This window comes from Apium graveolens, chromosome 10, assembly GCF_009905375.1.
Source record: "Apium graveolens cultivar Ventura chromosome 10, ASM990537v1, whole genome shotgun sequence".
Classification (NCBI taxonomy): Eukaryota; Viridiplantae; Streptophyta; class Magnoliopsida; order Apiales; family Apiaceae; genus Apium; species Apium graveolens.
The window spans coordinates 183,054,216-183,080,682 of record NC_133656.1 but is presented as its reverse complement, the minus strand read 5'-3'; the positions used below and the strand labels follow the sequence as shown (position 1 = coordinate 183,080,682).

Here is a 26,467-nt window from a genome sequence, read left to right as displayed (position 1 = left end):
TCTACTGCAACGCAAAATCAAAATATTAGCTTAGATCAATTTTGGGGATGTAAGGTAACATTTTTGCTTGTAACACCAAAAAAAGTGTCGGGTTCAAAAATTTATAATACTGAAATTTTAGAGTGATCTAGACCATAATCTGAGAAAAGCCCTTTGCTCGTTTGTGCTGCCTCCTGGCCATCCTCTCATTCTCGATAAAAGTGGCACAATTCAATGGACCTCTACTTGAGTGCCTCCTCAACGACATCAAATTCATCCTCCCTAATCTTGATGATGCACTGAAAACTTCGGATGCTTGAAGCCCCCACTCAACATCAGAAAAAGGTGACTGCGAGTGATGAGACATATACCCAGAAGTGGTGCCGGGCCTACCATCAAAATATGGTGATATGTGCTCTGGGCTACAAATTCTTGATCCAAAGTTATTCGTTGTATAATACTCATTGCATATTAGTTTCAAGGCCTGAACAACTTCGCTCATAAATGGTCGGTCTGAAACTTCTGGCTGAACGCACATTGAAGCAATTGCTGATACTTTAGCAAAACTTTCAAAAGGAAAATCAGGCTACAAAGATTGGTCCAACATTAGCTCTAAACCATCTTTACTTGTCAGAAGTGGACGTGCCCAAGTAACTAGGTTTTCTTGTCCAGGTGGTCGAGACATACACAAACATACATAATCAAACCAACCAGGCAAAATCACAAACCGACCAGGAAAAGATGCATATACTTACAAAAAGAAAAAATAAGCAAATAAGAGAAGAAATTAGCTCTGAAAATAAGGGCATACAAGAAAAAATCAAACCCTAAATAGCTAATTACAAGCAAATAAGAGAAGAAAATAAGGGCATACCTGAATAAACTCGATTGAAAAGCTCGATTGAAAAGAAAAGAAAGCTCTGACCCCTTAACCCGATTGAATAAACCCAATTTTCGACTGAGAAAAGAAAAGAAACCCTAAACCCGACTGATTAGCTCTGAACCCAACTGATTAGCTCTGAAAAGCTCAAACCCAACTGATTACCTCAAAACCTAATTCATCTTCAGCCCCAAATTTGACGAGAGTGTTTGTGTTTCTGAAATGTGTTTTTGAGTGAGATGTGTTTGAGTGAGATGTGTTTTTGGACAAAATATGGAGATATGTGCTCTGGAATACAAATTCTTGATCCAAAGTTATTCGTTGTATAATACTCATTGCATATTAGTTTCAAGGCCTGAACAACTTCGCTCATAAATGGTCGGTCTGAAACTTCTGGCTGAACGCACATTGAAGCAATTGCTGCTACTTTAGCAAAACTTTCAAAATGAAAATCAGGCTTCGAAGATTCGTCCAACATTAGCTCTAAACCATCTTTACTTGTCAGAAGTGGACGTGCCCAAGTAACTAGGTTTTCCTGTCCAGGTGGTCGAGACATACACAAACATACATAATCAAACCAACCAGGCAAAATCACAAACCGACCAGGAAAAGATGCATATACTTACAAAAAGAAAAAATAAGCAAATAAGAGAAGAAATTAGCTCTGAAAATAAGGGCATACAAGAAAAAATCAAACCCTAAATAGCTAATTACAAGCAGATAAGGGAAGAAAATAAGGGCATACCTGAATAAACTCGATTGAAAAGCTCGATTGAAAAGAAAAGAAAGCTCTGAACCCTTAACCCGATTGAATAAACCCAATTTTCGACTGAGAAAAGAAAAGAAACCCTAAACCCGACTGATTAGCTCTGAACCCAACTGATTAGCTCTGAAAAGCTCAAACCCAACTGATTACCTCAAAACCTAATTCATCTTCAGCCCCAAATTTGACGAGAGTGTTTGTGTTTCTGAAATGTGTTTTTGAGTGAGATGTGTTTGAGTGAGATGTGTTTTTGGACAAAATAAATGAGCGAGGTATTATTTAGTTTTGGCCCGCCCAAAATTTTGGTCTAAAAACAACCGCCTAAATGTTGTCCAAAGAGTAAAACAAGAACCGCCTAAAATTTCAGTTCTATGATAACATATTTTTTGATAACAATGGTTACAATTTCTCATCTCTACTGCAACGCAAAATCAAAATATTAGCTTAGATCAATTTTGGGATGTAAGGTAACATTTTTGCTTGTAACACCAAAAAAAGTGTCGGGTTCAAAAATTTATGATACTGAAATTTTAGAGTGATCTAGACCATAATCTGAGAAAAGCCCTTTGCTCATTTGTGCTGCCTCCTGGCCATCCTCTCATTCTCGATAAAAGTGGCACAGTTCAATGGACCTCTACTTGACTGCCTCCTCAACGACCTCAAACTCATCCTCGCAAATCTTGATGATGCACTGAAAACTTCGGATGCTTGAAGCCCCCACTCAACATCAGAAAAAGGAGACTGCGAGTGATGAGACATATAACCAGAAGTGGTGCCGGGCCTAACATCAAAATATGGTGATATGTGCTCTGGGCTACAAATTCTTGATCCAAAGTTATTCGTTGTATAATACTCATTGCATATTAGTTTCAAGGCCTGAACAACTTCGCTCATAAATGGTCGGTCTGAAACTTCTGGCTGAACGCACATTGAAGCAATTGCTGCTACTTTAGCAAAACTTTCAAAATGAAAATCAGGCTTCAAAGATTGGTCCAACATTAGCTCTAAACCATCTTTACTTGTCAGAAGTGGACGTGCCCAAGTAACTAGGTTTTCCTGTCCAGGTGGTCGAGACATACACAAACATACATAATCAAACCAACCAGGAAAAATCACAAACCGACCAGGAAAAGATGCATATACTTACAAAAAGAAAAAATAAGCAAATAAGAGAAGAAATTAGCTCTGAAAATAAGGGCATACAAGAAAAAATCAAACCCTAAATAGCTAATTACAAGCAAATAAGAGAAGAAAATAAGGGCATACCTGAATAAACTCGATTGAAAAGCTCGATTGAAAAGAAAAGAAAGCTCTGAACCCTTAACCCGATTGAATAAACCCAATTTTCGACTGAGAAAAGAAAAGAAACCCTAAACCCGACCGATTAGCTCTGAACCCAACTGATTAGCTCTGAAAAGCTCAAACCCAACTGATTACCTCAAAACCTAATTCATCTTCAACCCCAAATTTGACGAGAGTGTTTGTGTTTCTGAAATGTGTTTTTGAGTGAGATGTGTTTGAGTGAGATGTGTTTTTGGACAAAATAAATGAGCGGGGTATTATTTAGTTTTGGCCCGCCCAAAGTTTTGGTCTAAAAACAACCGCCTAAATGTTGTCCAAAGAGTAAAAAAAGAACCGCCTAAAATTTCAGTTCTATGATAACATATTTTTTGATATCAATGGTTACAATTTCTCATCTCTACTGCAACGCAAAATCAAAATATTAGCTTAGATCAATTTTGGGGATGTAAGGTAACATTTTTGCTTGTAACACCAAAAAAAGTGTCGGGTTCAAAAATTTTTGATACTGAAATTTTAGAGTGATCTAGACCATAATCTGAGAAAAGCCCTTTGCTCGTTTGTGCTGCCTCCTGGCCATCCTCTCATTCTCGATAAAAGTGGCACAGTTCAATGGACCTCTACTTGACTGCCTCCTCAACGACCTCAAATTCATCCTCTCAAATCTTGATGATGCACTGAAAACTTCGGATGTTTGAAGCCCCCACTCAACATCAGAAAAAGGAGACTGCGAGTGATGAGACATATAACCAGAAGTGGTGCCGGGCCTACCATCAAAATATGGTGATATGTGCTCTGGGCTACAAATTCTTGATCCAAAGTTATTCGTTGTATAATACTCATTATATATTATCTTCAAGGCCTGAACAACTTCGCTCATAAATGGTCGGTCTGAAACTTCTGGCTGAACGCACATTGAAGCAATTGCTGCTACTTTAGCAAAACTTTCAAAATGAAAATCAGGCTTCAAAGATTGGTCCAACATTAGCTCTAAACCATCTTTACTTGTCAGAAGTGGACGTGCCCAAGTAACTAGGTTTTCCTGTCCAGGTGGTCGAGACATACACAAACATACATAATCAAACCAACCAGGCAAAATCACAAACCGACCAGGAAAAGATGCATACACTTACAAAAAGATAAAATAAGCAAATAAGAGAAGAAATTAGCTCTAAAAATAAGGGCATACAAGAAAAAATCAAACCCTAAATAGCTAATTACAAGCAAATAAGAGAAGAAAATAAGGGCATACTTGAATAAACTCGATTGAAAAGCTCGATTGAAAAGAAAAGAAAGCTCTGAACCCTTAACCCGATTGAATAAACCCAATTTTCGACTGAGAAAAGAAAAGAAACCCTAAACCCGACCGATTAGCTCTAAACCCAACTGATTAGCTCTGAAAAGATCAAACCCAACTGATTACCTCAAAACCTAATTCATCTTCAGCCCCAAATTTGACGAGAGTGTTTGTGTTTCTGAAATGTGTTTTTGAGTGAGATGTGTTTGAGTGAGATGTGTTTTTGGACAAAATAAATGAGCGGGGTATTATTTAGTTTTGGCCTGCCCAAAGTTTTGGTCTAAAAACAACCGCCTAAATGTTGTCCAAAGAGTAAAAAAAGAACCGCCTAAAATTTCAGTTCTATGATAACATATTTTTTGATATCAATGGTTACAATTTCTCATCTCTACTGCAACGCAAAATCAAAATATTAGCTTAGATCAATTTTGGGGATGTAAGGTAACATTTTTGCTTGTAACACCAAAAAAAGTGTCGGGTTCAAAAATTTTTGATACTGAAATTTTAGAGTGATCTAGACCATAATCTGAGAAAAGCCCTTTGCTCGTTTGTGCTGCCTCCTGGCCATCCTCTCATTCTCGATAAAAGTGGCACAATTCAATGGACCACTACTTGAGTGCCTCCTCAACGACCTCAAATTCATCCTCTCAAATCTTGATGATGCACTGAAAACTTCGGATGTTTGAAGCCCCCACTCAACATCAAAAAAGGAGACTGCGAGTGATGAGACATATAACCAGAAGTGGTGTCGGGCCTACCATCAAAATATGGTGATATGTGTTCTGGGCTACAAATTCTTGATCCAAAGTTATTCGTTGAGTAGAACTCGGTGCATATGATAAAAGAAAGATGTTTGATAAATATAAGCCTCGTTTATTCTTTTTATTACAAGAGAAATCAAAGTCTCAAAACCTCGAATAAGTACAGTAGTTTATAAAATTGGAACCAAACTTTATTAGCCATAATAAATTGCCATACTATACTGATAATTCATTACTGCTGGAAATTGATATCGTACTTGGCTTGTTTATTGTTCCAGAAAATTCCCCAGTGCCTGTCGACCTCTTGATCCTTCTTGTTCTCGTCAAACAAATTGAAGATATAAGTCTCGATACGCTTTTGAGGCCTTTTCGGAGTCCCAAAGCTGCGTACATGGTTAATCAATCCATTGTTATGAGTCCTGGCATTGTCCATATTAGCTGCATTGTCTCCTGCAGTTGGCCATCCAATTTCAGACACCACGACATCCAACGAGGATCCACCAGCCTTTTCGAGTGCAGAGTGTACACTGTCCACCATGGAATCGAACACATTTGTGTAGGTAAGTGGTCCATCTTGTACTGTAGTTTGTGCAGATCTGAAAGTAGCATAATCCAAACGAGCACTTCGTCCCGGGTCACGGTGTGCTTGAGCCTCCAAATCCATAGGGATTTCTGCCTTGACGTGAATTAGGCTAAAGAAAGGATGAAGGTTTACAAGCAATGGTGAGTTGTTGTTGTTAACCAAGAATTGGATAATAGGATCGACAAATTGTCTAGTTTCTGGCCTAAATTGACCCTGTGATGGTTGGTAAGTTGTGCTAATAATCTCGGACTGATCCAGGGCAGTGGTGACTCTCATTCTGTTTTGTAGTCCAAATGCATTAATTGCATTCTGAATGTTTTGCATGGCTGGGAGGACAAACTGCGCGAATTGGGAAGTTTGGTCATGGACTGGAGTAATTCCATTTCCAACAACAATGAACCTGAAATTGACATCTTGATAGTTTTGGACATTGTCTTGGATCCATTGCTTGGCATTGTCTTGGCTGGAAGCAATCGATTGAAGCTGCTCGTTGGGAACACCGAGCACGACCTGAATTCCAGTGTTTCGGAGGGATTGCAATGCATTATGGTCCGGACCATAGAGTCTCATTCTTTGGATCCCAACAGATTGGACAAGAGACACAGCGTCTTGGGCTGACGGCTGGTTGTCAGCAAATGTTCCATAACAGACTCCTACTGGTTGTGCTTGTTCGTCACCTGCATCGATTAAACATAAACCACATTAGACAATATTAAAAAAAAAATGTACAAATTTATTGTTACACAATAAACATATATATTTACGCGCACCTGAACTAATCTGCAGGAAGCTTGCAGATAGTAAAGAAAGTACTAGAACTAAAAGGGGGATTCTGGAATGCATTTTGAAAACTATGTGTTGTATAACAAGAGAAATGTTGCTACTTCCTTTGATGGCTATCTACACATAACTTTGGGTTCTATTTATAGAGCCCGGATCGGATCGGTTCAGGGTTGCGAATAACTTGAATGCAAGTAGATAACTATCAAGCATGCAAATATAGCCAAAACAGCATGCAGAGTTTGTTATAGTGATAGATAACGTGTTCAAGTGTTTATTGTACGTGGCTCACTGAGTTTGTTATCGAACCTAAGCGAGCCGGACGAGACCAAGAGCTGATCATTCCAGACTTGTGGCTGGAGTTTGTATTTTTGCCGAATCAAGTAAATATGTGGCGAACTAGAAAACTATATATGCAGCATTGAAGATGAACTGTACATTATTGTTCATTGTTTCTTTCTCATCAAGATAAGGACCAGTTCTAGTGCCTATATGTCTTTACTTCATATTTATCATTTTTCACATTAAACACACATCCGAATGGTCTTTGCATTTTATGACATTTTGAAGAATCGGCCGATTTTATTATAGTCATGTTTCTTGGTAAATTTGAACCTCCCCAACAGTCAGATACGAGGGGGACAACTAACACTTACAAATTTTTAGTCGTTAAATATCAAAGTGGTCACTCAACTGAAGGTCATATATCAGTTTAATCATCAAAGTTAACGGGGTATCATTTGAATCATCAAAGTCATAATAAATATCATACATATACCTCAAAATATGTACTCGAGAATTAAAATTTATTTTATGGAGTTCTATATATTTTTCTTGAATCCTATTACAACCAAATTAAAATGTATAAATTCTAGTATTTTCTATAATATAATAAGATTTTTTAAAATTTATCTACTATTTATTTTTAATTTTGTAGTCATTTGCTTTATTTAAATAAAAATAATTAGTAGATAAATTTTTAAAAATCTCAAAAAATCATCTAAAATACTATAAATTCATAACTTTTCATTTGGTTGTAATAATATTTAAAAAAATGTTTAGAACTCCATAAAATAAATTTTAATTCTCGAGCACATATTTTGAGGTATCTGTTTGATATTTATTATTACTTTAGTGATCCAAATGATACCCCGTTAAGTTTGATGATTAAACCTTCAGTTGAGTGACCACTTTGATATTTAACCCAAATTTTTAGTGATTAGAATGTTCTTACATTTTTACAAAAGATTAAATATGCTCTTATTGATATTTCTAAAATGTATAGGCAATCTCTTCTATATATAATAGGAGAACAAGGATAAAATCTGAGATTTTTATTCTCGGTGAAATGACTAACTTATCCCTGAATTTAATATTTATATAATAAATGTTATTTTGGAGAATTGACAGAGTTTTTACTTTCACATGCATATCTTCTTATCACTGCATCAAGGTATATAAAAAAACTGGTAACAAAACTTTCAATATTTCGTTTTTATATAATAGTAATAGATATGTAAAATATAATTAATAAGTAAGGCTAATTAAGTAAATTTAATGTGTACCAAAAAACAGGTACCGTACCAAAATTTTCAATATTTCGTCTTTTATATAATAGTAATAGATTTTCTATTTTTTTAATAACCAAAATTAGGGAATAACCGTTGAACCAAATTATAACTCATTACGGTTATTATAGTATAGTATAGATATACATTCTAAATGTGTAATTTTTATTATTATGTTACTTCTATGTAACTTCTAATATTATATGTATTATTTTACCGATTTTTTAATTATATTTCTTATATTAATTTCAACTCAGTAATCTTATTTCACATATGACTCAATAGTATATTTTAATAAAATAATAAAAAAATTTAAATCATATAATAATTATAATCTTTTTATTATAATCATAACACAAGTATCGTACGCAACAGTTTGAGTTGGATTTTCTGAGTAAAAAATAGAAATTTTGAAATATCACTTTTATATGATTTTTAAAAATTATTTAAATATATTAACTCGGCCGGTACTTCGCACAACTTATGAACTAGTATTCTAAAATACATAAATCTCATTTGACATACCTGTGCCATGAATATAACAACCTCGTACTGAAATTTTAACTGAAATTTTAAGACGAAATTACTAGAGTTGGACGGAGAAATTATCAATTACAAATAAAACAAGTTCATTTACCTTACACCCATAAATATTGGACTTATACAAATTAAAATTAGTATTCACATATATTTAACCTAGAGATTACATATACCCAAAAAATTATATATACCCAAAATATCTATCAAAACCAGAATAATTGAAGATTAAAAAATATAACTGTAAACACTACATAAGATTCTAACAAAAATCATCGAGTGTAATCCACTTATACTTTTCGTACATTTCAAATAAATTATAAAGGATTTTCCATTTTATTTTTAACAAAACTCGTTAATCATATCCTGTGCATTGAGAAATATTGTTAAAAATTGGTTCATGCATAACCCGGGTTATTATGCTAGTTTTTATAATATATAAAAGTCGAAAGCTTTATGATATTAGGGTACTACAAGATCATAATCCAAAAAGCTATCTACATTATTGGAAACTACATGAAACATTTGACAGAAATGGCCTGAACAGCATCATCTGATCAGTTCATTTGCTTCTGTACATGTGAGAACTACCACAAACAAGTAAAAGCCTAAGCCTTATCATCTCCGGATGATCATCGCTTCTTTACCGAGAATAGTTTGAACAGATTCAGTACCTGGTGATGCACATGCAAGAAATCGTAAAGAGTGTAATAAACTTGCTTATTCCCCTGTCTAAAAATATTTCAACAAGATCGGGTGATGAAATTCTAGAGTGATCTAGACCATAACCCGAGAAATGCCCTTTGCTCGCTTGTGCTGCCTCCTGGCCATCCTCTCATTCTCGACAAAAGTGGCACAATTCTTCTGCTTCTCAATGGACCTCTACTTGAGTGCCTCCTCAACGACCTCAAATTCATCCTCTCAAATCTTGATGATGCACTGAAAACTTCGGATGCTCGAAGCCCCCACTCAACATCAGAAAAAGGAGACTGTGAGTGATGAGACATATAACCAGAAGTGGTGCCGGGCCTACCATCAAAATATGGTGATATGTGCTCTGGGCTACAAATTCTTGATCCAAAGTTATTCGTTGTATAATACTCATTGCATATTAGTTTCAAGGCCTGAACAACTTCGCTCATAAATGGTCGGTCTGAAACTTCTGGCTGAACGCACATTGAAGCAATTGCTGCTACTTTAGCAAAACTTTCAAAAGGAAAATCAGGCTTCAAAGATTGGTCCAACATTAGCTCTAAACCATCTTTACTTGTCAGAAGTGGACGTGCCCAAGTAACTAGGTTTTCCTGTCCAGGTGGTCGAGACATATCTACAGGCTTTCTTCCTGTTAAAAGCTCAAGTAGGACTACTCCATAACTGTACACATCACTCTTTATGAGAAGATGTCCGGTCATAGCATACTCTGGAGCAACATATCTAGTATGAGACAACATAACATTAAACAAAATAATCAGATTGCGTTTGTTGACGGAATGTGGTATGAGAAGATAAAAGTAGACGGAGAGAACATAAGTTACAAGTAATTATCTGATTATAACAAGCAATATCATTCATAAGTGTGAAAAGTCCACATTTTCAACTACTAGTGATTGATCTTACACATAAAATACAACTGAACCCCCAAATGTTTAACGGATGTTCAATAAGGTATGTACTAATACTCCTACTTACAGGCGTCTCCTAACTTCAGAACAGAATGCTACACGGGGCTACTCTCGATCACTGTATACTTTTATCTTTCTTGTAAGTTGATATATTTGCTTCTCATTTTGATATTCTTTATCTATTTACATTTCAAGCTCCACAAATATGTACTTTAATCCTAACTAGCTATAATGTCATAATTTGTACTTTGCAATGACCTCATAAGTAATAAGAACCAAAGGCTCAAAACCTGATGCCTTTGGGGTTTTCCGGTTATACCATTGTTCTAAAAAAATTTAAGCTAGCGGAACTAAAAAGTTGAACCAACTTCTGGTGCTAAATATTATAAGTGAATGCTTAAGCAGACATTGAACTGATTTAAGCTGTTTACACGGCCAAAAATAAGATCTCTTTGTAGGGATTAAGCAGACGACTAATCTTCTAAGCAGGAAAGAAAATCAGCTAGATACCTTCTATATTAAAGATATATGTTGAGCATGAGCTGGGGGAATACAACCTAAAAGATTACAGAGCTTTTCATGGGCTTTGACTCCGGTGTACACATAGAAAGTGCAGTTTACGAACATTTGCCTATTAGAAGAAAAGCTATTAAACTTTTTTATTTAGACTGATCGGAAAAGAGGAAATACTATACCCAAAAGTTCCCATAACACGAGTTGAGATGTGTTTGTTTTCCTTATCTGATCCAGTTCGAGCTAAACCAAAATCAGAGACTTTAGGTGTAAAATCATGTTCCAATAATATGTTGCTAGACTTGAAGTCTCTGTGTATGACTCGCGGACTTGAATCTTCGTGCAGATAGGCCAGACCTCGAGCTGCACCAAGTGCTATCATCAAGCGGGCATGCCAATCTAGGGGAGCATCTACCTTGTCAACTCCTAGAAGCATGAAAACACACATAAGAATGGCAGTCCACAATTTTTTAAAGTGAACTCGTATAACACAAAGATATCATATATTAGAGGGTACCATGTAAATGAGATTCAACACTTCCATTTGCAATTAGTTCATATACTAAGCAGCGTGCATGCTCCTCCATACATATCCCCACTAATTTGACCAAGTTTCTGTGATGGAGGCGGCCAAGCATTTCAACTTCAGCCAAAAACTCACGACCACCTTGTTGATTGTCTCGCTTAAGCACCTTGACAGCAACTTTTGTCCCATCGTCAAGAACACCACTATAAACAATCCCAAACCCACCTTCACCAATTATTCTTGAAACATCAAAGCTATTAGTTGCTCTTTCAATGTCAGATGCATCAAAGGTGTTTGCAGTTCCAGTGTAAGGGGAAAGGCCAGTTTTGTATGATGGTGAAATAAAACTCAGGCCACTGCCCATCTTTGAAGCTGCGAATCAACAATATATATACTCAAAATACTGGGTCAGCATGCCAAAAAAACAGTGGGAATGCACATGTCTCTGTAATATTAAAGTATATTTCACACACTAAAGATTCATTTTATTCTAAATCTGATCATTGTAATGATGGATAACAATGGTAAGTTTTTTCTGCATGCAAGATCAGTAGTGGATACAAGAAAGACCATACTTTACACCACTGGATAGTGGATACAAGTCTTGCCTGAGGATTTTGCTCGTGAAGGCATTGGAATTGTTGAATTTAACCCTGGTCGGGCATTTCTCCTTCTGTGTCTGAACAACATAACCCAAGCAACTGCACAACAAAGAGTCAGAGACAGGGAGCCTAGCAAAACTATAATTGCAATAACACTGCCTTTAAGTCCCTTTTTATGCTGCTTCCTACTGACGTCAACCCCCAGGGGCTTAAAGGGTCTCCTTTTACTACCTAGACCAGAATATGCCTCACTATCAAAGGTTGAAGGTGCAGGTGGAGATGCAGGAAGACCTATCAGTGTATGAAGTACGACTGCATTAATCAAACAATCGCCTGCATATACTTGATATTGCAACCTCAAAATAAACATTTCATACCTGGATAATGCAAATACAAGACCTCGTATTTACCAAAATAATAAGGTTCGATACCCACTTCCTTTTGATAGAATTTTTGATATATTAGATAGGCTGTAGAGTTATCAAAATTTGCTCCAAAAGGCACCAGGTCCAAAAGGACAACAGTCTTTTCTTGATTCTGGTTGTCTGCATTTGCTCCCATTATGCGAACTTGACTTTGCTTCATAAATATCCCACGAGAAATTTGTGCAGCAAGGTCCGATACCAGAGGAAAGAATGCATACAATGGTAAACCAAGCTGCAGCCCAACTTTCATTGCCAAAACACAACCACAGGGAGATCCAGAAGGCTTATTGGTGTATGGCTCTCTGCACGATAGTGACTCACAATCTACAAATCAAAATATAACATGTAGGCTACGTTTCAGCAGTGAAACAAAAAAATTAAACTAGTATTGCGTAATGCAAAATTATGGAGCAAAAATGTGCACCTTCATTAGGAGGTGGAGGCGGTAGTTCTTTGATATGTGGTAGGCGAGGAACCTTTTTTGGCGAGGAAGAAGCAGACGGAGAATTCGAAGGAGGAAAAGGGGGTACTTGCAAATACAAAAATTACGGATGAGTAAGCATCAAGTAACATTTAAAATGGAGGGAACCTTTAAGGGGAACCTTAAGAAGGTTCCCCCTCTTTTCCCTTTTTTAGTTATCAAGAGGAATGTGATGATAATTTCTTACATGTCATCTGTTGAGATCCAGATACTCGAGGTGGTGAGACATGTGAACGAGGGCTTTCTGCTAAAGCAAAAGGTGAATCAGATGGAGCCACTAAAGAATCAGCAGAGTAAAATCATTTTATAAGTGGATATCGTCATATCACAAATAGCATACAGAAGATACTTTAATTAATAGCTTAGCACTTTGTACCTGCATTCAGGATTGAAGGAGCATTACTCTTATGCCTGCTATTTGGATACACTTTAGGGGAATATGAAGGAGGTGCAGCCATGACTGGACCATTACAGTAGCAAAAGGATTAAGAGCCAAAAAAACTGTAAAATGGATAACAAGGCATTAATATCTATTTAAATGCTATGAAATCTATATTTGCTGAAGCAGGAGGAACCATAGAAAATGGAGTAGAATTGGAACTACTCTTTTTGGTTTGATGATGTTTATGATATGAAATTGAAGGGTAAAGGTGTGTTAGGCCGAAACCACTTGTGAAGGAGGGACTTAATTACTGAATGCAAAGGAGCCCTTCGCAGAGTCACTATGAAAATTCGGCACTGGAGCTATATAGAAAATATGTTCCAAGTTGCATGAATTGGAAAAAGAATTTAGTGCTGCTGAGTGCTGACGACTATTCACATACAAAAAAAATTCCAGCATACCTCTCACAGGGGTATGACTGTGAGGTAATAACTTGTTGGGACTTCCATTTGACGGCACAACTGCAATCCCATTCCTTTTCCGGTTAATGCCTGGTGATGGAGTTTTTACTGGAAACACATCAGGTTCTTTATATATGTAAAAACAAATAGACAAAATCAGAGCTAATGAATTGTAAACATTGTAAAATAAAGGCAAAGTTATCTGGTTTACCGGCATGGAACCTTTGTTACAATCAAGGCCCTTCCAATCACATTTTGCTATAAACTTCACTTGTTTGTAATTGGTCTTATAGACATGATATCTTCATATGAAATTAATATGGAACTGACAAACATTTTAACAATTGGAACAGTTTATTCATCTCAACCTTAATATGGAAATGACAAACATTTTAAAAATTGGAACAGTATATTCATCTCAACCTCTGCAGGCCCTTGCTTAGAATGTCAACCCAAGATTAAATGTGTGACATCCGTTTAACTAATAAAATGCAGTAACACTCAGTTTATATTCACTACTTAGAGGAGATTAAGTACTCTATAAAGGACTTATTCATTTAAGTACTTATTTATCAGCTGAAAAACTTTATATATTAACTTCAACACATTGTATCTTTTAACAGACACATATTTTAAAATTACTCTGGAATCGTTCACTTCTTGAAAACATAAACCCATGCACAGATATAAAACATGTACTTTTTTTTATATATCCACCTAAATTAGATGGAGGGACTTCAGGTAATAAGGGGTGCACTGGTCCGGGAAAACTTGGCAAGTTGTATGAAAGTGATGTGATAAAGATCATATGAGAATTTACTGGTATTCAATTCTGTAATTACAAACCTGACAAAAAAATCAAATAAATTATGTAATAAGAAGAAATGAAAATGAAACCTGTAATTTTTAGGCAGGAATTAGTAAATTTTACTTAACATTTCATAAAGGCTTAAGATGTTTCACTTAACATTTTTAGGCAGGAATTAGTAAATTCACAGAAACATTTGTGTAAGAAATTGTAGGATTAAAGTATCTAGTCTTCGACAAACCTGGTGAATTTGATGGGGGTATTATGTGCAGTGTTGGCTGGTTAGGCGATGAATCTATCAACGAGTTGAGAGGAGGTGATGCCACAGCCACAGGTGCTGCACCTAAAAGATTATTTAACATGTATCAATCAAATAGAAATTTGTTAAGAGCAAGTTTATTGCAACAATTGCCGCTTGTAAGAATATATTGTTCCTTTGCCATATGTTACATGCCATGCCACCATTATCTTTCACCCGTGCATAAAAAGTTGCGAACAGTGCCAACTGATGACATGTGACTTGTGTATATATTACTCATACAAAGGCTTTTATAGGATTTCATGAAGTTATACACAGAAACACAATTCTTGAACTGATCCGGGCTAAACATAATTGCTAATAGTAAGACTCGGAATCCTTAATCTTGAATACCACCATGTCTAAATAGTAAATGCATATACATGCATGTCTGTGTTCACTGAAAGGCCTAATCTAGAGTTTAACAAAAGCAAGTCCTAAATATGAAACTAATACACCATTATTCCAGCAAAAGTACAATGATCATCTAGATTTCAACAAGATAACAAAAACTCAATATAAGAACATAACAACATGAATGGATCATGCATGCAAGATTATATATAACATAGTAATTAGTAATAACTAATAACAAATAAAGAATCACCTGCAGATTCCTGAAGTACCAATAATACAGCAAAGCCATTCAGCACCAGATAAATAAATTGCACCATCAACCCCATCCCATAAAATCAATAACAATTATAAAACTCTGTATTCCAACATCAAAAACATCACAGTTTTGAACAGGGGGAAATATTTTCTAGTACTTGTTGCTAAAATAAAAAAAAATAAAGTGACACAAGAGAAACAGTGAGAGACAAGCAAAGCAACCGAGATATCAGTTTCTTGAAACTCCCAAAATGATTTTTTTTCTCTAGTATCTTAATATGATAGGATCTGAAATATACAGAGTAGATGTGATTTGTGATGTTACATCAAACTGCTAGTGTGGACACAAGAGGTATTAATATAGTAATTAAAGCTAAGTAATGTAAACTATAAACAACTGAACAGAAAACTAACAAAATTTGAAAGTAACAGACACCTAGTTGCTTAGTGGGGGATACATGATATTGACTCTTTATATTTGTCTTAACAATTTATATGCAGAATTTAAACTTGTAGTTAATTTGTAAAAAATAGCCAGTCTTTTATTCGTTCACATTAATAATTCTATTTTCTGTTTTTGTTAATATAGTAGCTTTAGCTTTTTAATACCCTTATTAGAGATACAAAGTAAAGATTCTAAGTTTGTTTTTTTGCGCCCATGCAGGTAGAAAAATGATGGGAATGATCACTCAAGCTTTAACAATAAATAATTAATATATAAAAATAATGTGATTTTTATACCATTTTCAGGATGAGTTTTTCTATTTATTCTAAAAAGGATAATAACTTGCCGCTACATATTATTACTTTCTAAATAAGCAAAATACATAAACAACACTCTTAATTATATCCTTATATATAATATGGTACGGTAACGCATGGTTTGGTCGTCACAGTCCTATTAACACTTAAACAACTAAACCTGCAAAATACATATGCGGGCAAAACAAAGTAATATCTAACTAGCATAGTAATATTTGAAATCACATACGTCAATAGTTCTATAAGAAAATTTCTATTAATTTGTTAACTTCTTTTCATCAAAGTTAAACTTTTAAAATTTGAAAAAAATAATACGGTTTCTAAAAAATAAATGTATTATATATCATAAATAATATGATATTATCATTTCTAATAAATAAATATTAAGTAGAAAGTTTTATAAAAATATATTAAAATAAATAACATAATTTATGTTAAATGCAAGTGAAAATAATGTAATAAATAAAAAATAATAATATCAAATCAAAAATAATGTATTAAATTCAGTAACACCATTTAAATATAATATTAATACATGGAATATAAATTATTAAATAATCAATTACATTGTTTATGTTTACGCATATTGAAAGTATAATACAAGTAAAAATATAACACAAAATTAAATTTCAAGTATTAAATAAAAATTATTATTAATACAATCGAAAGTAATGTATTAAATTCGATAACACCATTTAAAAATAATATTAATACAAGTGAAAATAATTTATTAAATGATCAATTATATCATTCATGTTTATACTAAAAATATGCATATGAATAATTAAAAATCAAAATCATTAAATATAATCATACAGAAATTAAAAACCATTCACTTAATTTTTTTTATAAAAACTAAAAAAAAACACCAAAAAACACATAAAAAAATTAATAAAATCTCGTGCATTGCACGGGTATAAAGCTAGTTAAATTTAAAAACAAATACTCATTTTTTTTCTCGATAAACCGTCAATAGTAGCAATTAAATTGTCTACATAAAATCAATAAATTTTTTAGTCATAACTTTAGGACTTTAAGATTTTTTTTTTAAAGGAATATTTTGGTGTAAAGGCAAATGAGTCTAACAAGGAGAGGCTGCTAGAAGATAAAATCTCAAGTAAATGATTGTAATCATAAGATTAGGTGGGGAAATAAGAATACTAATCCAAAAGTTTTAACAGAAAAATGTGACTTTCGTGGTCTTACCAGTACTTCGACATCTTTTAAATACCAAACTAGTGCCATATATCAGTAGCACAAACTTGTAGAAATGAACACAAAAGATCATGTTTTTGGTGCACTTTTGAAATGCCAATATGGTATTTCTCCACCAACAATTTTAGTCCAAGACGACATATCAGTATGGATCAAAAATGAGGGGCTGGTCATACTTCAATGGATGATGATTAGCCAATATCACAGTGACATTCATGAAGAACCTTGGAATGACTTTTTTACAGAAATAATATGGTACCAGATAAAAGACATGTTATATCATCCTACAATTTCATAACTCACTTGCCACTCGAGGAATTTCTAACATGATTTTTACATTTGCGTGATTAAATGTTTATAACACAGACACACAAACACAGAGCTTGTTTTGAGAGTTGGTTAGAGACGCTGGACCTTCAATAAAAATGAGATTGTGAATACATATCAAACACATGCCTGAATTTCCTCTTGTAACCGCTGTACTGTCGGTAAGCTATCACTTTAATCCTACTTTCATACGGTATTTTTGCAATTTGTACTTGTAAAAAATACCCACCTAAACATGACTACAAATTACAAGTTCAATTCAGTTCCTGCTTTGTCCAGCTGATAGCTGGTATCAGAGCCTCGCCATGCCAGCCAAAAAGCCTTTACACAGTCCCTGCTGCGTAGAGGATAGAACCCATTGCAAGGGTACTTGGGAGTTGTAAAGTGGATGACAAATCTCCTGCATTTTGACATATATAAAATGTCACATCCTGAAATATAAAAGATACTTGGAAACCTATATTGTATTCCATGATTTTCAAAGCGGAAGTTAGAAGGCTGCATATACAACCACCACAATGGATTATCCTACTCTACATACCTGATAGTCTAAAAGTCACTGATTTGGATCATACTTTTCAAAATTGTTCTTAAAATTTTCTGCCATCTTTATTTCTTCATCCTTACTGAGTTTGCAATTCCTCCAATCAGCCCTATCTGCCATGTTCAGCAATCCCGCTAATACCTGCATACTCAATACAAGTCAAACATAGGCATAATAATCAATAAAATGATGTCTGACAGTCTGAGTCACCTAAAAAACAAAAGTTAACACATCCAAATAAAGAAGATTTTTGCGACTTTGAAATTATTGTCGAAGTTTAGAGGACTTATGGATCAAAACCTGGTCAAACAAGTCAACATTGTTTAAAGAGTCAAACTTCTGATCACGGAACAACGAGCTAAACAGTCACACACATTACAGTATTAAACAATTCAATTTTACGTGATTATGGCCAGGAAATATATAAGGAATAATATACTCCATGATCATTTGTGCCTCACTATAATGATATATTTGACAGAATAAAGAACAAAACATATTGTATTATGAACCTGTACAAAGTTATGGAGACAAGATATCTTCTTCTTTCTTTTTTTCATTTTAGCTGCATGTTAATCAGTCGTCACCCCCGGCTTGTTTAAGGTTAATGGAGAACAAGGTTTGTATCCTGAAAGATACCTGTTTGCTGTACTTTGCACTGGTACTACAATTACATTATTCCTTAAAATTTTCTTTTGACCAAAAAAATCGGATTTGGACATTCATTTCAATAATTTTAAAAGATGCAAAAAATTGTTACAAAACTGCTGAATACAACAGTTGTCATTGCCAGGCAAGAACAGACATTCAAATTTGAGTACTTCATTGTATCTTAATGGTTATGTAAAAGCCACAGATAATGATGGAAATTAAGTGATTAATTGCTCAGTCAAGAAGTATAATATGAATAAATGAGCAACCAGTGGTCTCACCTCACGACCAAACTGGGCTGGAAACTTCTCACCCTCTTCAACAGCATGTGATAATATGGTACCTCCAGGTAATTCCACATAGAACAAACTGCAGTTTCTATTAAATTGCTTCCGCAAAATACTTCTCCCTTCAGAGCTTGTATCATCTGAAAAAGAAGAAACGCGAGTAGTTAGTTATACATCATTAGAGGTTATATTTCAACAACTCAGTAACAAGAATGATGAAAGCAGTTGATGAGACCTATTACATAGTCAAAAGTTCATAAAATAACTAGCAGAAGCTTACTTTTAAATATTTGAAATTTGAATCCCATTCTCTCAGCGGCTAAATTAAAGACTACATGAAGAGATGCTGCTCTAGATGATGGAATAGGAATAGCCTGGAGGAACAAGAATATGTTAGAATTTTGTTTTATTAATGCCTATTGGTTCTAATAGTTGAACAGGAGCTTAGTAACACTGTATAAATGAAACCAAAAAGCACTCATATACAATATCGTGTATGGAAACAAATTACAGACCAAGTAGCATGACCAATAACTGCAAAAGTTCAATACTTTAATCTACTCACAGCTAGTCTCGTTGAAATTTATCTATAACGAAGTGCAGGAAGGTAAGAATTAGACAAGATGAAGCGTGAGCTGCTCCGAAGTTGATCCTTGCATATACATTACATATTTTAAATATCCGCAGCAACAGTTTAAAGTAAATTTCTATATTTAATATATAATTATTAGCATCTCTGCCATAGACATAATGTGTGGCATTTATTGAAATTGGTGAAAATTGGAAAGGTGAAGGGCGCACAAAGGAAGAGATTTGATATCAGTTTGAACTATAAGGCAATAAACCAGACCAGAACAAGCCTGCAGCAGGGTACTGATAGAATATAATATTAGCAAATGATAGATCAAGCTTATTGTACCTGAAGATTAGCATGAGTTCCACGTATAAAAATCCACTCAAAGAAAACAACTTCCTTTGCTTGTTCTTTGAAATATGATCTGAGACTGTTTTGAAACTTAACTATATCAATTTCGCATTCTTCTGGTGAAGAAAGGGTGTTTGGGAGATGTTCAACAGGCAAAATGAGCACATGGTCCGGAACAAGTGGTCCTTTAGCAAGCGCACAGTAGCAATGCTCTCCTATGCTGGTAATTAAATGCGACTCTACATTTGGACTTGACAAACAAAACCAGCATTCCTTTGACCTGGAACAATGCTTGACCGTCAACGTCATGATTTTAAGATGCAAAATAGAGAGAGCATAGAGAATAGACAACTAGGCTCAATGAAATCATTATTATCTGAGTAACATTCTGATTAACGTGTATATGTGACGCAGAGAAGGGTTTAGAATGACTAGTTGAATTGACCTATAAGGTCTAAAAACTATATGGAAAGGAATGAGGTGTGTTCTGAAAATCAACCTGTCAGTGTTTCCTTTAGGTCTCCTAGTGGAACCATTCCCACCTTCCTGTAAGCTGTGCTTAAAATTGCAATCCGGTCCTCTTTCACATTTTCCTTTGTTCATGAAATCAAAGCATACTCCTCTTAAAGATTGTTCCCTGGCCTCATCATCGTGTCGAAAGTGGCATTGCTCCCCACGTGGACAAGAACCCGAAGAAACAAATTTGAAACACAGCCTATCACCATCTCCATGTTTTTGACGTTTTTTAGAGACATCGTATCGCCAATACTGTGAGTCAGAAATATCCTCACTGGACCTCTTTCCCTCATGCGATGTGTTATTTAGAGATGCATAAGGACTAGAAGTGGTATTTGTTGGTTTCATAGATATCTCAGTAGCAGCCATGGTAGCTGCTGGAGTGGGAGAAAGTGCATGGATAAATTTCTGAAAAGCACGGGACGGAACTATGTTATGACTTTCTTAACGATAGGTCACTAATGTGAAAAGCTATTGCACAAGAAATAATAATATAAAATCATGTCCCATGTACTTGTGCAGAACTTATTAAGTTCAATTAGGAAACACTATTAAAACCATAATGCAAATGCGAAAAAAATAGTCAAACAACAAATACATGCGATATTAGAGTTGCAGATGACCAATATATACCTAAAATTTCGTTGAGTTTTAACTGCTACAAGATAGTCATAAATTGGAACATTTCATAGACTTCCGATTTCGGGAATACGAGTTATAATTACTCGGTTGTTTTTTATTTTGGGAAACTCCAATATAACGTACAACATCCGAAATACTGCAAATAATTAATTTTAGACTATTCACTTTAAATATGACTTGAGTGCCAAAATCTCCCTCAGCCTCAACTAACAACTAGACTTCAATCATGATGATGCTAATGTCATATTTTTACCTATAAACTATGCCTATGGAAGGAATATTCATATTTTGGAGGGAGGTGTAGTATACTTATATCACTAACTGCTACAGTTTTCTGATAATCCCGATTTCTGCATACCGATCACTGCCTTCTGCAGTTCTGCTCTAGAGAAATGAATTGTGCTTTTTTAAGTAAATGACAATGTTAAAGACTTGTACCGGATAATCCCAAAAAAGATCTGAAAGCATAAAAAAGCTATGTCAGCTTAGTATATGTCAAGTAGAAGACCTGTTTATCTGCGTTTCCAACTGGAGCTAAACCGATGAAACGAGTCACATGTACAGCATCAATATTTGCATATGGTTCACGAGAATAGAACACCCCTCTAGTTCCTGCAATATGATACCTATCACAAAACAATATTTGGTTGGCACAAGTTTCTGTTATTCTTTAATCGGGCTCCAATAAAACAACATCCCTGACTAGCATTATAATTCCACATAAGAACAACAGGGTCCCAAGTTATCCAGTATACAAAACCGTTCTTCATAAAAATATTATATAGGACTTGTACATTTATAAATAATTCAGTAATTCATAACCACATATTAATTTTCCATGACTTAGTGTTCTGTGTACAAATATACAACATTTACACACCAAACATGCCAGCACACACACCTAAATGCCACCTTAAGTGAACAATGTTGGCTTGCTACGACATGAGGTCGAAGTTCTAGAAAATGAAAAAGCTATTTTTCCATAGAAGTCTAAGATGTAACAAAACCAGGAGTTCATGATATATCCAATGCTAAGATCTTCAAATGGATTGCATAATGAATATTCTGCATCACATATAAACACCTAATTGTCATGAGAAGTTACAAACATTATTTCCTCAATCAGCTAATATCATATACCTGGGTTTGATTTCTGCAACTAACTCGGAGATGGTGGAATCAATTCCAGATAAATCTGGAATTTCTGGCGGAATATCTGTTGTTGAAACTCCGTTCAGGATCCCACTGGGCCAATCATTAGTAATATATAGTTAAGGATGCAAACAGTGTAAAGTAGATAACAGTACAGGGGGAGGGAGGTAAGGAGGACTGGAGGAGAGAGCTAAAATATAATATGCAAGGATATGTTAAGAATATATCTATTATTCCAGGTTCTTCAGCTAATGCCCGCAGAGCGTCAATATCATCTTGACTATATGTTCCATAAGGTTGCCCGCTCACTGATTGCTTACCAGATAGGTATGCCACAGATAATCCTGAATATAGAAAAATCAGCATAAACAGCTACATAAAATCTATTATCCACAAGTTTCTAGTAATATACTCTTTACTCTACTTAAGTTGCATCAAGAAATTCCAATAATGAAATAACCAGGTAATTTTACAAAAAATGCCATTGTAATATTAGTTATGTCTGACAACAACAAAATTTTGAATTTCCAATAACGAGCAGTGAAAAACTTGAAAAAATTACCAAGAGCAATATCCTTTACAAATAAAAATCGAATTATATAAAATAATAACAACTTATGATGCAAAAAAGAACACAATGCAGATACACCTAATCGCCAAAATTGCTAACATAACAATATAATACAATTACTAATATGCAAAAAGAAGACGATGTACATAATCTATTACACAACTCCTATTAATATTTTCAAATCACATATAACAACATATAGTTATCGTATCTTTTAAATTCATAACGACTAACAACATAATAAAATAGAAAAAAGTACACACATCAATAACACAACAACTATAATTAGAATGCTTACCGTGTAAAGTGAACTTGCCACTGCCTTTCAACCAAAACAAATTATGACAAACTTTGAGACCGTCCATTTTAAACCCTAAATTAGCGGAATCCTTAGCTGCAACAGATAAAACCTTAGGAGCTCCAGCTCCATAATCTCCGATAAAGTAAACATGCAACGGAAAAGTGCTTCGTCCATCTATATAGTTCATAAACTCCTCCAGCCGGTCAGAATTTTCAGGAAAAAACTGTCCAACGCAGAGTAGTGCGTCGAATGGACCAGCTGATTTGTTAACCTAAAATCACATATAATTAAAATGCATCACAAATGTGTTTGTGTGTGGGCGCATTAGCAGTCACTTAAAAATTAAACCTGAATTATGTATTCTCAGAGAGAGAGAGGGAGAGAGAGGGAGAGAGAGGGAGAGAGAGGGAAACAGTAGCTGAATAGATTGCGATATATCTGAGTGTGTGAAAGAGGGAGGGAGGGGGGGGAGAGAGAGAGAGAGAGAGATTGGAAAAGGATGTGAGAGTGTTACCGAAGAGACGCGTTTGCAGAGTTGATTGAGGCGGCCGAGAACGTCGCCGGCAAGAAGGATTCTGGGAGGGGACATTGTAGGAGAAGCGGGAGAAAGATCCGATTTGATGAAATGGGTTTGAATGGGTTCAAATTTGGACTAGATGTAATTCTTGGGCTTAGTCTTGGGCTTGTACTTAGACTTGCTGAGACGGCACAAAAATTAGACTATTAGGGTTCCGTCCCTTTTTTGTATGTTTGAATGGACAAGTCATCTATTTGGTACATCTGTTCACTTTATGGTACAGAACGCCGGTCCTTGTGGGAATCAACCATTGACCCGATTCTGGGGTCATTTTATTAAAAGAAAATAATTCTCTTTTTCTCGGAATGAACTTGTGTTAGTGTGTTTCTGAAGGAAAAATAATTAGGTGAAGGGTTGTTTTTGGACTCCTATATTAAATAAATGGAAAATGTTTGTAGTTAAATTTTTTTTTGTGTTGTAATGTAAACCTATTTTATGTGTGTATTTTTTAATTTAAATAAAAAACCGTATAAATAAGACTTTTCTAACTCCAAAAAGGGTGTCGTGCAATGTGAGTGCAAAATTTTTAGGTGAGGGCATGTTTTGGCACGTGCGTATGTAAAGAACCGTAGATTTTTTGGGTTCCAAATTTTTTTGTTGTGTTGTAATGTAAACCTATATTTTGGGAAAAATTTAATTTTGAATTAAAAATTTATATGACCAACACTTTTGTAGCTTGGAAGATGGTGTCTTGAGCGGCGAGAGAGAGAGAGAGATTGGAAAAGGATGTGAGAGTGTTACCGAAGAGACGCGTTTGCAGAGTTGATTGAGGCGGCCGAGAACGTCGCCGGCAAGAAGGATTCTGGGAGGGGACATTGTAGGAGAAGCGGGAGAAAGATCCGATTTGATGAAATGGGTTTGAATGGGTTCAAATTTGGACTAGATGTAATTCTTGGGCTTAGTCTTGGGCTTGTACTTAGACTTGCTGAGACGGCACAAAAATTAGACTATTAGGGTTCCGTCCCTTTTTTGTATGTTTGAATGGACAAGTCATCTATTTGGTACATCTGTTCACTTTATGGTACAGAACGCCGGTCCTTGTGGGAATCAACCATTGACCCGATTCTGGGGTCATTTTATTAAAAGAAAATAATTCTCTTTTTCTCGGAATGAACTTGTGTTAGTGTGTTTCTGAAGGAAAAATAATTAGGTGAAGGGTTGTTTTTGGACTCCTATATTAAATAAATGGAAAATGTTTGTAGTTAAATTTTTTTTTGTGTTGTAATGTAAACCTATTTTATGTGTGTATTTTTTAATTTAAATAAAAAACCGTATAAATAAGACTTTTCTAACTCCAAAAAGGGTGTCGTGCAATGTGAGTGCAAAATTTTTAGGTGAGGGCATGTTTTGGCACGTGCGTATGTAAAGAACCGTAGATTTTTTGGGTTCCAAATTTTTTTGTTGTGTTGTAATGTAAACCTATATTTTGGGAAAAATTTAATTTTGAATTAAAAATTTATATGACCAACACTTTTGTAGCTTGGAAGATGGTGTCTTGAGCGGCGAGTGTGTAATTGTCACGGGGGGCAAATTTGTGCACGGGCATATTTAAATAACCGAAAATTTGTTTAGGTCCATTTTTCTATTGTTTGGTAGGTATGTAAAAAAAATTTGAGTTTGTATGATTAAATATAGAATTTTATTTATTCGAGAAAGGGTGTCATAACGTTAAATGTGATGGAAACCAAAATATTATGATAGAACAAGTAAATAATGAAATGGAAAACAAGGATACAGAACTATATTACAAGTAGACTGCTTGTAATAGCAGTAGTACATATGTTTGACAACAAGATCACGTGTTTCAGTGTGGGCGCCCTGGGCATTTCTTACTACGTTTGGTGTGACCTTCTTATTTATATACACCACATTTCTTTTCAGACCACGGACCATAAATCTCCGTTCGGATCCGCACTGATTATCCCTTATCCCCGCGCTTTTTCTTTAGCTTTTTCAAGGACTCTTCTGGCACTAACTTTCCATACCCCTGCCAAGGTACGGGTAAGTCATAATTCTAGTATTGAGTTGGTTCCAACGGATAAATTATTGGCATGTACAAGTCCTGCATTGTTTGGTTCTTATGGAAATTTTTGATTAAATGCTCACAACTCAATCCATGTGTTATACAACCTGCCATTGCATGGGAGCACAACATGTGATGGGTCACCCATTTTCCACAGGTGCACGTACGGTCATTGAGATTGACAACCTGGGTTTTACCTCCCTTTACCGTTCCCTTAGCAGTTGTGTACTAATGTGTTAGTATTTTCATAATCCCGCGGAGACGATGGAAAGTAATAACCGCATGTCCTGTTACCTTCCTCCGAATTTTTGCTAACATAGCGGCGGAACGTGCACATAACTGTTGTCCCTCTTGTAGACCGTCATCCACTATGTTTCGATATTTGTCTACAATTGTGACCGCCTTGTAGAAGAGGTACTCCATCATTGCTGTTACTGGAAGAAAACGAGCCCTCCTTATGTTGCCGTTGAAGCCCTCAAGCATGTTTGTGGTTGTTTGACCGTAGCGAACACCACTATCGTGAGAAAGTGTCCACCTCTCCATGGGTATTGTAGCAAGATATTGTAGGGTGGTGGGGGAAATTTCACCAATCCTTGACATATATGCATCGTGCTTTGAGACTTGTGTGGTTCTTCCAGCTTTCCACATTAATTTTTTTAGTTCACCACCTGGGTGATGACTGCAAAAGTTACTTCTTACATGGAGGAGACAGAACCTATGGATGCCGATTGGCTCAGCAAAACCGTTCTGAGGGTCTCGTAGGGCGGAGATAATGCTGGCTGCACGGTCAGAAATGA

General features: G+C 35.3%; 3 protein-coding genes across 13 annotated transcripts; all 3 read right to left on the bottom strand.

Moving 5' to 3' along the window:
- Positions 1–5,070: 5,070 nt before the first annotated feature.
- Positions 5,071–6,490, bottom strand: LOC141690342 (glucan endo-1,3-beta-glucosidase, acidic-like). Its single transcript, XM_074495130.1, has 2 exons — positions 6,333–6,490; positions 5,071–6,239 (listed from the first exon to the last, which is right to left on the bottom strand). The coding sequence occupies exons 1-2, from the start codon at positions 6,403–6,405 to the stop codon at positions 5,212–5,214; spliced, it is 1,101 nt and encodes a 366-aa protein (XP_074351231.1). The 5' UTR covers positions 6,406–6,490; the 3' UTR covers positions 5,071–5,211.
- Positions 6,491–8,928: 2,438 nt separating this feature from the next.
- Positions 8,929–15,546, bottom strand: LOC141690340 (receptor-like serine/threonine-protein kinase ALE2). Of its 10 annotated transcripts, none has more exons than XM_074495118.1 (11): positions 15,173–15,546; positions 14,509–14,610; positions 13,460–13,585; positions 12,993–13,076; positions 12,804–12,893; positions 12,560–12,664; positions 12,088–12,459; positions 11,717–12,001; positions 11,100–11,480; positions 10,765–11,008; positions 8,929–9,881 (listed from the first exon to the last, which is right to left on the bottom strand). In XM_074495118.1, exons 1-11 carry the CDS (start codon positions 15,246–15,248, stop codon positions 9,215–9,217), a joined length of 2,532 nt encoding a protein of 843 aa, XP_074351219.1. In that variant the 5' UTR covers positions 15,249–15,546; the 3' UTR covers positions 8,929–9,214. The 10 variants fall into 10 exon arrangements, with proteins under 10 accessions (XP_074351219.1, XP_074351221.1, XP_074351222.1 ...); XM_074495120.1 differs by having other exon boundaries at positions 12,804–12,863; positions 15,173–15,545; XM_074495121.1 differs by having other exon boundaries at positions 12,804–12,860; positions 15,173–15,545.
- Positions 15,547–17,342: 1,796 nt separating this feature from the next.
- On the bottom strand, positions 17,343–23,736 carry LOC141690341 (zinc finger CCCH domain-containing protein 64). 2 transcript variants are annotated; one of them, XM_074495129.1, is made up of 11 exons: positions 23,585–23,736; positions 23,068–23,341; positions 22,415–22,542; positions 22,187–22,308; positions 21,555–21,672; positions 20,388–20,812; positions 19,883–20,168; positions 19,244–19,337; positions 18,958–19,103; positions 18,023–18,166; positions 17,343–17,912 (listed from the first exon to the last, which is right to left on the bottom strand). In XM_074495129.1, exons 1-10 carry the CDS (start codon positions 23,657–23,659, stop codon positions 18,038–18,040), a joined length of 1,797 nt encoding a protein of 598 aa, XP_074351230.1. In that variant the 5' UTR covers positions 23,660–23,736; the 3' UTR covers positions 17,343–17,912; positions 18,023–18,037. The 2 variants fall into 2 exon arrangements, with proteins under 2 accessions (XP_074351230.1, XP_074351229.1); XM_074495128.1 differs by having other exon boundaries at positions 17,343–17,881.
- Positions 23,737–26,467: the final 2,731 nt, after the last annotated feature.

Excerpts from the sequence above, each read along its gene's own strand:
- LOC141690342 (XM_074495130.1), bottom strand. The coding sequence starts at position 6,405 with ATGCATTCCAGAATCCCCCTTTTAGTTCTAGTACTTTCTTTACTATCT. Across the intron at positions 6,240-6,332 it reads CTTCCTGCAGATTAGTTCAG|GTGACGAACAAGCACAACCA; the intron begins GTGCGCGTAAAT and ends TAATCGATGCAG.
- LOC141690340 (XM_074495118.1), bottom strand. The coding sequence starts at position 15,248 with ATGGGGTTGATGGTGCAATTTATTTATCTGGTGCTGAATGGCTTTGCT. Across the intron at positions 12,894-12,992 it reads TCCTTCAATCCTGAATGCAG|TGGCTCCATCTGATTCACCT; the intron begins GTACAAAGTGCT and ends CTGATTCTTTAG. Across the intron at positions 12,460-12,559 it reads GCCTCCACCTCCTAATGAAG|ATTGTGAGTCACTATCGTGC; the intron begins GTGCACATTTTT and ends TTTGATTTGTAG.
- LOC141690341 (XM_074495129.1), bottom strand. The coding sequence starts at position 23,659 with ATGTCCCCTCCCAGAATCCTTCTTGCCGGCGACGTTCTCGGCCGCCTC. Across the intron at positions 23,342-23,584 it reads TCTGCAAACGCGTCTCTTCG|GTTAACAAATCAGCTGGTCC; the intron begins GTAACACTCTCA and ends ATGTGATTTTAG. Across the intron at positions 20,169-20,387 it reads CCTAAAGGAAACACTGACAG|GTCAAAGGAATGCTGGTTTT; the intron begins GTTGATTTTCAG and ends GCATTGTTCCAG.